We start from the raw sequence: 12,020 nt of genomic DNA on the forward strand, positions 1-12,020 counted from the left end.
ATCTCAGATAATCCAATAGAAACACGCATTCTTCCCTCCCTCCCACATGTAGACTCTACACTCATCTAATCTAATTCCTCTCCACAATATCGAAATATCAAATACATAAATGAATAGCTAACAACACCAATTCATCTACAAGAGATCTACCCCTCTCATCTCATCTCATTTTATTTCATCTCATTTCACTTTACTTTACTTTCCTTCTATTTTTCCATTTTTCTATTAGTACCTAGGTAGATAGACAATTCTATATTCGTACTGCATTACTATTGCAGCTATGCACACGTTCATTTGTTCTTCATTTCTCATTTCTCATTTCTTGTTTCTGGAATCTGGAATATGATTTGATTTGATTTGATATGATATGATATGATATGATATGATATGATATGATATGATATGATATGATATGATATGATATGATATGATATGATATGATATGATATGATGATATGATATGATATGATATGATATGATATGATCTCGCTGTAGGTAGAGAGGGAGGGAGGGAGGGAGGGAGGTAGGTAGGTAAATATTCGAAAGTGATTGATTCATTCATTACAGATATCATCGCAAGCCAGCAAGCAAGCAATTGGGAGTTCAGAACTCAATCATTCATTATTCAACTTCTTTTGATTACTTAATTACTCAACTGATTGACTGATTATTCTTACTCGTATAAATGCTAGATACCTACCCACACCTCATAATTATCATCTAGGAATCCCGATACTTGAATCCCCCCCCTCTCTTTCCATTTCTCGTTTCCCTTCTCCGTGTCTATCTCCTTGCCATCTGTATGTGTATATCTTCATCTCTACCCTTTTCAGTGAAATAAAAATAAATAAAAAAGGTGGAATAATATCCAACTATCACATCAATATATATGTGTATATACCAATGTATTTCTATCCAACCATTTCCTCATTTTCTCGTTTTCTCGCCTGTAAATACTCGTATACGCGTATACATGTTCAAACATGCATATTTCAATTCAAATCCAAATCCAAATCCAAATCCAAATCCCATATCCACTCCCACTCCCGTTTCCAACATACCACCCGAACCCCAACTCTTAAAACTTCTCGAGAAACGTACAGACACCTGCACAAATCTAGTACGCCGTTTTCATGGTACCCCTTCCCTTTCCTCATACTTGCCTTGCCGCCCAAGCTAAAATGTACGATGGGCCAATCTGATACCCATTCATCTGTTGTACCCCTTACTCCAACTCCAAAAATATATTTATACAAGAATCTTCTCCACCTCAAGAACCTTTCCATTATCCACTACCTTCTATCCCCCTCCATCTTAACGCGATACGTATCCCTCAATCCCGGAAACGCACTCGCAAATTGAGGTCCCAAACTCCAATTTTCCAAGCGTCTCAGATGTCTCTCAAAAACCGGATTAATCAACAGCTCTCCCTCTTCACTAAGCCCCAGACCCGATCCCCCACTCCCACCCCCAGAATTTAGAAGTGCATCTGTAGGTTCATACGGCCAATTGACACTCAATGTACCGGTAAAGGGAATGAAAAAGTTATCAAATAGATAATCCCGCGGATTGTAGTCTCTAACGAGAATATCCCGCATCTTAGGCCAAGGGAGATGATCGATCCATGCTGGATGCGGAGTGAAGAGCTGAGAAGGGCGAGGAGTTATCCAGGAGGGGAGACGATCATAGTTTGCTTGGCTGGGATGAATTTGCCAGCGCATCAAGAGAAACATTATATAGAGCACTGCTACTCTTTCGGGGAGAGTAGAAAGGTCGGGAAATGTGGCAAGGATATCGGTGAAGACCTTTGAGACGGGGTGGGAAGTAATGCCACGAGAAGGGTTTAAGAGGCTGGAAACGGATGGATAGGCTGGTCCTACGAGTTTAGGAGTAGGTAGACCTTCGAGAGCGGCGGCCTGACGCTCTTGAAGGAAATCCAGAAGGAGACTATCTAGAGGGCATGTAGGAGGTCCGTTTCGGATAGGAGCGCTAAATCCGTTCATTTCCGAGCCTGAACCCGAGCCCGAAGAATTATTTGGAGTGTTGTAATTCGTTGTACTGCTAGCTGTTGAATTGTTGCGCTGGTGTATGGGACTCATACTATCAGCTGGTCTTTGCATTTGCTGAAATCCAGTAGTTTCTAGTGGACCAGGAGGAGGGATGGGTATCTTCCCACGCTGTCCTTCGTCGAGAAGAAAATCTAGACCAAGTCTTTCCGGGCCCAATTCAAGATTATGTGCCATTTCATGTCGTTGTTGTGCTAATTGTTGAGTTTGCTGAGATTGGATAAAGGGTCTGGAATCTTGCGTAGGGGCAACTGGCATTGATGCAGAAGAAGCTGGCCATGAGGGTCCGGCAACGGTGTTGGGAGAGGCTATACTATTAGGCGTCGATGCATTGCGATTCGCGGAATTTGGTCGATTGGGCGGAGGATAATTTGGCTGCGGTGGTAATTGAGGAATTTCGAATCCTGCATCGCAAAGTTAGCTATCTGCTGAGCTATTTCTGCGAATTTGTTGAGTCACAAACCCATTTACTGACCATGAGCACCAAGTATTGGTGTGATAAGTGCAATGACCTGCGATAGCCTCTTCTTGATATCTAGATTCTCTTGCTCTACCATTTCCTTCTGTCGCATTACTTGCTGTAACTCCTGATAGGGCTGTTGGCTAGTCAATTCCCTGATCCTCCTCTCGTACCCCTCCATCTGATTCTTCGTCCTCTGTCTTATACTCCTCTGTGCCTCTCTATCATTCGCCCTCTTCTTCGCCAACTGCTCTGGCGTTAAATTCGCAACTCCTCTTGCACTCGACCTCCTCTCTTCCGTTGGCGGGATTTTTCTCTTCTTTGACGATTCCCCCCCACTAGTTCCACCTCCACCCACACTGCCCTCGCCTTGCTCAACCGGAGTACCTCCCTCCCCACCATCACCCGTTGCATTTACATTTTCGCCCTCCTCCCGATCACCCGGTGTAGAATGCGCGACGCTCACATGTCGCTGGTCGGACGATGGAGATGTAGATCCCTGCTGAGTTGCATTTGCATCAGGTGTCATACTGTATCTGCGAGAACCCGTGGTTCTCGCATGCGATGCGGCCTTCCGTGGGACTTCCTAATCTTAATGCTCTAAATTTCGAGAACAGACACAGCACAATTCGTCTTGCTAGCAATAGATAAGAGACATCAAGTATTTATTTCGCGTTTGGTAAAGTAAATGGGGTCGAGGGATGGAGGGGTTCTTTCATATATATATCGTCATGTACATTTGAATATCGGGGTTCGCTCGAGTCATGTACTCCGTAAATTGAGGAGAATAAACAAACATATGAAAGCTCGGAGAAAACAATGGAGAAAATCTGGGAAAATACCGGGAACGTTGATGTCAAGAAAGATCATTTTGGAAAGAGCTTACTAGGTATATTAATTGAATGCCAATCATTACGGAAGTGATCAGCAATATAACCTTTATCTACATTTGACAAATCTTTACATATCATGGTCTTTTGAGCGTTTACAGAATAGCTATCGTAGTTGTGCTATGTTATTCTAGAACCCGTATGCACTGATCTGCTATTATTTAGTAAATATTCGCTTGTATCTACCATAAGGGGTTTATTGATATCAACTTTCATATTAACCTGCCACGAGCTTGCTATCAATGCCCCCAAACCATATAAACATTGTAATAATCCCCTGCGAGAGTCATGGTGTCACCAAGCAATCAGGGGACGGACAATTCCCAGATTACTTTCTAGTGAAGATTCTGAAGAAGTATTTGCAATAACACGGGGAGATGCCCCGATTAGTATTCATTCCCGCATAGGTGTACCAATCAAAACATCACTTTGGTCATATATTTGAAAGCGAAATCTCGATGTTCTATATTCATTAACCACTCATAATTAATCTTCTAATAAACAACACAATTCATTCTTCATCTATGCATTTGCTCATGAGAAACGGTAAAAATCAACTACAAAAGTAGTAGACAGACCCCAATGTTTTCATTTCGTTCCATCCAAATTAAAACTCAAAATGCTCTTTCAATCTCTTCCCACTGTGCTATTCTAATATACATTCAAGCTTATAAGCTCATGTCATATGTTCATTCCCTTACTCCGATTGAGCCCTCGCAAGAGCTTCATGAAGAGACGCAGGAAATCTGTATCTCAATTGACTAGTATAAGTCGTCAAGTCCATGTTTTGTTGTCTCAATTGATTTATCATCAGTCGTCTGGTACCCTCATTACCTCCATATTGGGCATTCATGAGGGAAGTTCTTTGGTTGTTGCAACACAAAACTGTCCATGTCAAAAGACTAGGGATAGTGTTTGCAACTTCTTGGGAGAGCGATGAAAATTTGGTGGCATAACTTCGTACTGCACTTGGATTGCCCTCGGCGCTCAAGGGAAGAATGTCAAGATTCTGGACAACCTATAGTGAAAATAAAATTAGCTTACGATCTAAACATGTCAAAGGTCGAAACTTACATCTAATGCTTCAGCCCATTGTCTGTTTTCAACAAATTCCTTGGCACGACAGATATTCAACAAAGCCTCGCAAGCTGCACGGTTCTCTTGCTTAATCTTGTTGAGATACATGCGATTATTTGAGTAGAGCTTCGTCATGATGGTAGCCAATTCGAAAGGATCATCAATTGACGTAAGACTGAGACTGGTGTGGGCCTCTCTTCCAGATTTATCTCCAGGCCTTGGCTTGAGTGGTTGTAATCGCAACGGGCTATGGCCTACAGGCACGGCAATAGCTTCGCTAAGGGCTCTGTTAAGGATACTAACGACGGTGTCATACTCTTCCGCCAAATGATAAAGTAGGACTGCATCGGTGGTTCGCCCATTATCGTCCGCGACACTTCCCGCCTGTATCGTAACTGTTCTCATGAAATCATCCGCGCTGCTGAGATTGATAAGTTCCAGGCGTTCTTCGATAACTCCCTTTAGACGCTTTCCATCTTGTCTGATATCTCCAAGCAACAAAGCAAATTCTCTGCTTTCCAAAATCAGCTCTTGGAGAGCTTCGTGGCATAATGCGACTTGTTTTGAACCAGCATCGCCTTTAAGGTCACTGTTAAGACAGATCAAGGTGAGATAATCCACGGCAGCACTGACATTAGCAGCTCTGAATTCTGCAGTGTAAAATCCCATCATTAATCCAAATGCTATCTGAGGTTGCTGTCTTATTGTGTAACTTAAGAATCCACCCTCCGCAACATCTGGATCTGAGACTCGGAGCAAACCGTAAAAGTCAAGTGCCGTGGCGAAATGAACACAATCAGAAATACTATGGCGATAAAGAAGGTCGATTGCATCTTCGAATAAGCCTGAAAGTACCAACAGCACAAAGTACACACTAAATGGTCCACTATTTTCATTTCCCTTGGAAAACATACGGGCACCAATATCTTTGAAAGTCTTTTGTACATTGGCGAGTCCATATGCATCGCTGGCAATTTCATCGACTCGGTTGGCTTCGCGCGCAAGGACAAATTGTATCCAGACAAAGTCATCCTGGTTCTGGACAATGTTTTGATCCAGAGCGCGAACGTGGAGTTCGCAGCGACCGATTATCTTGTAGCATGCCATTCTGAAAGGATCGATAGAACCCTCAGGGGAGATTCGATTTCGCTGGCTGTATTCGCTTTGAATACGATTTTGAAGATCATGACTTAATTTTCTGTCTGGACTATTGGCATATTCTGCGATATAAAACATGAAGCTTCGGTCAATTACTCTAAATGCTTCCCTATTCCCTTGGACATAAGCATTGGCTTCCTCAACGTGGCCAGATCTTAGGAGATAAAAGACAACTGCCCAGACGTAATCATCATTGACAATTTGTAGAGCGGAGATATCTGTAGCAAGGTCTTTACGGGCTGAGCGCAGACGAACATAACCTTGGATTTTTGTGAGAGGACTAGGCTTACCACCCACAAGTGCTTCCCTGGGATTTTTGGCAACAATGGTTTCTACGTTCTCGAAAAATTCCTTTTCAAGATATCGAAGTGATCCACTGAGTATCCGCTTTTTCAAATCGGCCGCTTGAGCTGAGTTTGTATTGTCATCCAGGTATGCAGCTGCAAACTGTCTCTGTTTGACGGCGCCAGGGAGTTGTAGTCTGTCCGGGTCGGGATCTTCGCCAACGATTTCCATCAAGCACCTATATGCCCTGTAAACATCTGCAGAATGCTGTTCACCACCTTGGGCCACAACAGTTGAGAATTCGTTCGCAATTGGGAAGTGAAGATTCTTTAGTCTAGCACCATTGAGATTCTGGACTTTCTCGATATATCGAGCCTGCTTCTCGCGAATAAATCGGTCACTTGGAACTGGTGCCGACCCATTCGTATCTGCTTTCTCTATATCGGTAAATAGTGTGCGGTTTGCGGTTCCGCCTGGAGTAATAGCTCCTATGACAGATCTCTGCATGCTTGATTTTCCAAAAACACTAGCCCGCGGAATTCCAGGTCCTTTAGATGCTCCAGGAGCAAGTCCTTTGCCGCGTCTTGATCGACCAAAACCGCCCATAGATTCTGTAGCTGTAGCTGCAAAGCTTACTGATGGCCCCGTTGTCTGTTCTCTTCTGGGCTTAATTCCAAAATGTTCGTATATTCTCTTGCGTTGTGCGCTCCATTCCATGGCAACATTCTCCTCCAGGAAATCATCAAAATCTCGAACAGATCGTGCCAGCCCTTCAGATATCATGCTCATTGTGGTTTGCGTTTCCAGGCGTGTAAGGTATGCTTCGACATCCGCATCAACGGGTGCTTCTGCAGGCGCTGTCCTATCGAGTCTTCCCGTGGCAGCGGTGAATAAATTCAAATCTCTGAGCGCAGCGCCTGGATCTACGCCAGAAGCTGCCAATAGATAATGAGCTCGTCCATCGACAGAGCCATCTTGGGTACTAGGAGCCAGTCTCTTCATGCGCTGGCGAATATCCCCCAAACCTAATTGTAAGCCCAAAGAATCCTCATCGTGTGCTCTCTTACGACTCTTCTCCAATATAGCATCAAAATAGGCACCGCTCGTTCCATTTTGTTGTCGAGATTGCGAGAGAGGTTGAGTTTGTGGAGTAGGTCCGAACATTGATCCTGAAGGGTTGGGCTGTGTGGTAGTATTTCCGAAAAGTCCACCAGTGTTTTGTTGCGGCTGCTGTTGTGGTTGTGCCAAAGAATTACCAAAGAGACCTCCGGTTGTGCTGCTTGTAGTTTGTGGTTGTGTAGTCGCACCAAAGAGACCGCCTGTTTGTTGTGGTTGTGTTGCTGCTGGAGTTGCTCCAAGTCCTCCAAATAAACCACCGGATCCTGTCCCTGATTGTTGTTGAGGTTTAGCTGCACCAAAAAGGCCGCCAGTTGATTGAGGTTGGCTTGTTGTTGTTCCAAAAAGGCCTCCAGTCGATTGTGGTTGACTTGTAGCTCCCATTCCACCGAACATTCCTCCCGATGATGGCGCCTGACTAGTCGCAGTCGTTCCCAAACCACCAAAAAGACCTCCTGCACTCGCACCTGTAGCCGCTCCTGTTGTCTGCGGTGCACCAAAGAGTGATGGCTTGTTTTGATTCGTATTCCCGAAGAGCGACATATTGACGGATTCCAATTCGTTACAAAGTTCTAATTGAGATGAACTTAAAGGGAAAAGAAAGAACTCTTGATGAGTGATAACAAATCAAGAAAGAGCGCAATTTAATGCTCTTGGAAAGGGAAAAAGTTAAAGCTTAGAATAAGCTTATAACTTTTTGGTAGAGACGCGACTTTTTTTGAAGCTGTTGATAGAAATTAAGTTTTGCGCTAATGTTTACAGGCTCCAGCTTCCTACTTACCCTGAAATCTTTGATTGGTTGTCGCCAAGGAAACAGAACTACCTATCAATATCAATATTCACAACTCGCAGTCTTTGAAACATGACAATTGTATCAATTGATGATGTTTTCAGATGTTGCTTCTCAATCGAAAGATTATAAAGTGTTAAAATTCATGTCATTAGAAAGTTTAGAGGATCTTAAGTTTTTTGATTCTTTTTTGATTTTTGATTTTTGATTTTTGATTTACCACCTGTGGCAGTGTGTATGCAGTACCCGTGGGACCGTATTCAACAATTCAAAGCAATTCCATCTCGACTTTACAAGGCGATTCAAACGCCAATCCAATGTATTCACACCAAGGTATGGCAACGTTCCATGTTTGCCTCCCACCAAAACGCCGAGCAGATCTCAAAGCAAAAAGACCTATCCTAAAAGACTTCCGTTCCCACTGAGCTTCCAAACCATGACCCCAGCTCATCCGTATCCTTATCTTTGTCCGCACTGAAGAAATCCGTTAACCTACTCGTCTCGTCGTCTTCCTCAATTGGCCAATCGACTTTAGCCGCAATCCCTTTGAGATCTAACATGTCTTTCGTCGTCCCCCAACTAAAACGACATTCACTACCCCATCCAAATATGGGATCCATGTTGCGTTTTAGCCATGCAGTTGCTCTAGCATCAGATGGATATCCCGAGCCCCAACTGTCCTCTTCCGTTCCGCCCATCTGATGATCCCCGTCTTCATTCACGTAGCTTTCATAAAGTGACTCTAGGGCAGCATCTCTGGTAACCTTTGCACATACACTTGCCGCGCTCACACATGGATACAAACTATCCGCCTTCTTAGCAACTGTGATTTGAGCTGTCGGGAAGATCCGTTCCAATTTCTTCTGATATGTAACTGTATTTCCCAATGCATCGATATAAATTTCCTTCACATTGACACCTTTATCCATCACACCCTGAATCAATGCGATAGTAGAATCCATAGCCTGGGCATTCAGATTGTATGTTGCCGGTTTCATCATGTTGGCACCAATATCTCTCGCCGACATAACGTCGACCGCCCAACCACACTGTGTATACAGATCTGAACCTGGCGTGCAGAGTTTCTCCATAAGCTCGGATCGAACGGTCGGTGTAAGGACTTTACTATCATCGAAATGATGTGTATTTCGTAGCAAAGGATCGGAGAGAGGTAATGGTAAATAAAATAGTCCGTATACCATGGGGCCAAGAACAGGGCCACGCCCAGCTTCGTCAATTCCTAAAGCGCATGGTGGGCCAGGAGCTGGAGGCGCATTAGGTTTCGAAGCATCAGTATTGGGTATAGGAAGAAGTGACGGAGGAACATCTGAATAATGTTGATATGAAGCACCGGATAGTAGTAAAGATTGGTTTATCGAGGGGGCTATGAATACATCGGATGCGGGGGTTTCAAGGGCAACATCTACTTCCATCTGGGAGTCTGCCATATTTGAATTGATTCTGGTAAGTTGCAAAAGTTTGTCGATTTTGGCGTTCTTTTGATTGGGAATCTGAGGAAGACGCGTTTCGCGATGATTTCGCGTACATTACTTTATTTCATGAGTCTACAGGGGTTGGCGAGCGAACAACTCCCGGGGCTCAGGTCATGGTTACACGTTGATTTTAACACCCCAACACCGCCTATTGCACCCATTAATTTCACGTCCAATCTAGCATGATGTCATTATAAAAATAAACGAGGCATTTACGTTGTGAGACGTTTCTAGAGTTGGGTAAAATCCCTTCATTCGCTACATAGACACCCCAAAGGATGGACATATCAGTGCACTTGATGTCCATATGACAATGCTGACGATGATTAAGAAGCATGGTATCATCAAAAAACCTTCAACAATTAACTCCCCAGCCAGACGTGAGAACATAAGCCCATTTTTCCACCCTGTCATACCACAAACGTGAAAGCACAAGTTGCAAAAAGACGAGGGAAAACAAGTAGACACCAATTACATTATTTGTACATTACTGACTTGCAGGTGGAGCAGCGCCGCCTTCCGAATCTCCAAGTTCACAACCTTGCGCGAAAAATATTCTCGCTGGTTTGTCGTAATCGTTGGTGATGCTATAAAAGTTCCCTGCATTGTCTTAGTATTTGAGTAAATGAGTAATTAGTGAAGTTGATGCTTACCTCGAGGGACTTGCCACTGTCCACCTTTGCCGATTCTGAAAGTCGTCTCGTTGACCGAAACTTCAACTCTGCCATAGAACACAAAAAACACCATCTGCATCTTCCTCGAATTCTTTGGTTTCTTGACAGCGCCAGGTTCGAGGTCAACCATACCTGAACCGAAAAAGGGCAATGTAAGGGTTTTGGCAAATTTGAACGAAGCATTTGGAATATCGCGAGTCTTGATTGCAGCTGACGAAAAAGCGACATCTTCCACTTTCTCTGCAGCATTTTCTCCAACTTGATCTTCCGGATCCCATATTCGTACTGAGCCCTCAATGCGACCAGGTTGGGATTCCCATTCTTCTGTCTCCGAATCTTCATCCAATTCCTCTCGCGCCCTCTTCTTTGATTTGCTTTTGCTAGATTTTTGATATTTCGGTTTCGAACGCTTTTCTTGCTCTACTTCATCTACACGAACAACCTCCTTAATGCTAGGTAACAGAATCTTTGCACCGTGGGTTCCATCTGGCACCGTTCCGTCATCGTCATATTCGACGTGTTCACCCTTCCAGAATGCGAGAGGCTTCATTGAGTTGCGGCCAGATCTTGTTCGTAGCATACCAGTACCACCCAATGCGGTTTCGCGCCGAAGAATATAGAGGCCATTTTTCCTGGGAATAGGGGGACCACGATGAACTAGAGGCGAGTCCACCTCAGATATTGGGGCCATTTTTGGTCGACCTTTCGGTTTCGCCGCTGCTTTGGGTACAGTGGTTGATTTCGAGGCATTACTCGGTCTTCCAGGTTTTCCAGGGTTTTTCTTTGTAGGTTCGGGTGCTTCGACAGCTTCTGCGGATCGTCGTGCTTTCTTTGTAGGTCTTTCTTTAATTTCCTTTCTTTCTTCCTCCACAGGTTCGATTTGTGGAGCCGAATTCTTCGGTTTCCTGCCTCTGCGTTTTGGTGCGGGCTGCTCTAGTTCCGGTACTTCCTCTGGCTCTGGCTCCTCAACCACTTTCCCTTTCCCTTTCCCTTTGTTCTTACTTGCTACTTTTCTGGGCGGGGAAGGTTCCGGTTCTGGCTCATCCTCTCGTTCGATCTCTTCTTCCTCTTCTTGTTCTTCATACTCTTCTACTAAGTCTGAGTTTCCCTCGAGCGCATCGACAACAGCATCGTCATCATCGTCATCCGGAGCGTTGTTTTGATTTGAATCATCTTCGAACTCCAATGCACTGTCGTCTTGATTCTCCATACCGTCGCTACTCTGGTTTAAAGTTTGCGGAGGGCGTCTGCCAGGTGACAGTCTAGTGCCATTCGTGAGATTACCTAGTGCTGGGCGTCCTGGCTTTCCTCGTCCATTGGGAGCACTCGTTGCCTGTTTCCTTTCGACTGCTATATCTTCGGCTGAGAAATCTAACTTTCGTCGGACAGGACCCGTATTATCGGCTTCACTAGACGCTTCTTTGGCGGGGGAAGATATGCCGAATGATGGATGCCTGCGGGCTGGCGACTGTAGGTGTGTTTTTAAAGGCGACCTCGATCTCGGTATAGGCAGAGCCAATCGCGCATCTTGTCTTCGTTGATTCAAAACTTCAGTAGGTTCCGGGGCTGTATCTAGAAGAACATCAATATTGCCAATCGCGCTGGCGCGTTTCTGGTTATGTAAACATACTTTCTCCATCCATATCCATATCCTCCTCACTAGATATTGTCGCGTCTTCCAGCGCGTTTCTCCGTGGTCCATTTGCGCTTCTAGCAGTCTTAACACTTTCAGGTTTATCGGGAGAAAATAAATCATCCATTGGCTCCAAGCCATTTGCATCGCGAATTCCAGTATCTGGGAGTTCAACACCAGTTTTCCTAATCCTATTTTAATAATGTATAAACAAAATAACAATTAACCACTAACCTTCCCTTGACTCCTAAGTTAAACAAATATTGATTCTCCCTATTTGCACCTGTTCTCCGCCTTCCTGGCGGTGATGCGGACTGTTCGGGTGCCATCTCGAAATCAAAGTTGAATGCTACGCGTAAACAGACGAAAGGGAGAACG

At 44.4% G+C, this 12,020-nt stretch overlaps 4 protein-coding genes across 4 annotated transcripts; all 4 read right to left on the reverse strand.

The window, feature by feature from the left end:
- Positions 1-1,292: 1,292 nt before the first annotated feature.
- On the reverse strand, positions 1,293-3,055 carry EAE98_000437 (uncharacterized protein; the record flags this gene model as incomplete). Its single annotated transcript, XM_038948055.1, has 2 exons — positions 1,293-2,470; positions 2,542-3,055. The coding sequence occupies 2 exons, from the start codon at positions 3,053-3,055 to the stop codon at positions 1,293-1,295; spliced, it is 1,692 nt and encodes a 563-aa protein (XP_038815732.1).
- A 1,058-nt stretch (positions 3,056-4,113) lies between these two features.
- EAE98_000438 (uncharacterized protein) lies at positions 4,114-7,595 on the reverse strand (the record flags this gene model as incomplete). Its single annotated transcript, XM_038948056.1, has 2 exons — positions 4,114-4,434; positions 4,491-7,595. 2 exons carry the CDS (start codon positions 7,593-7,595, stop codon positions 4,114-4,116), a joined length of 3,426 nt encoding a protein of 1,141 aa, XP_038815733.1.
- A 648-nt stretch (positions 7,596-8,243) lies between these two features.
- On the reverse strand, positions 8,244-9,290 carry EAE98_000439 (uncharacterized protein; the record flags this gene model as incomplete). Its single annotated transcript, XM_038948057.1, has 1 exon — positions 8,244-9,290. One exon carries the CDS (start codon positions 9,288-9,290, stop codon positions 8,244-8,246), a length of 1,047 nt encoding a protein of 348 aa, XP_038815734.1.
- A 532-nt stretch (positions 9,291-9,822) lies between these two features.
- Positions 9,823-11,971, reverse strand: EAE98_000440 (uncharacterized protein; the record flags this gene model as incomplete). The annotated part of the gene is made up of 4 exons (XM_038948058.1): positions 9,823-9,935; positions 9,989-11,581; positions 11,640-11,827; positions 11,877-11,971. The coding sequence occupies 4 exons, from the start codon at positions 11,969-11,971 to the stop codon at positions 9,823-9,825; spliced, it is 1,989 nt and encodes a 662-aa protein (XP_038815735.1).
- Between the last annotated feature and the right edge of the window lie 49 nt (positions 11,972-12,020).

This window comes from Botrytis deweyae (genome assembly GCF_014898535.1).
Source record: "Botrytis deweyae strain B1 chromosome Unknown BDEW_001, whole genome shotgun sequence".
Lineage (NCBI taxonomy): Eukaryota > Fungi > Ascomycota > Leotiomycetes > Helotiales > Sclerotiniaceae > Botrytis > Botrytis deweyae.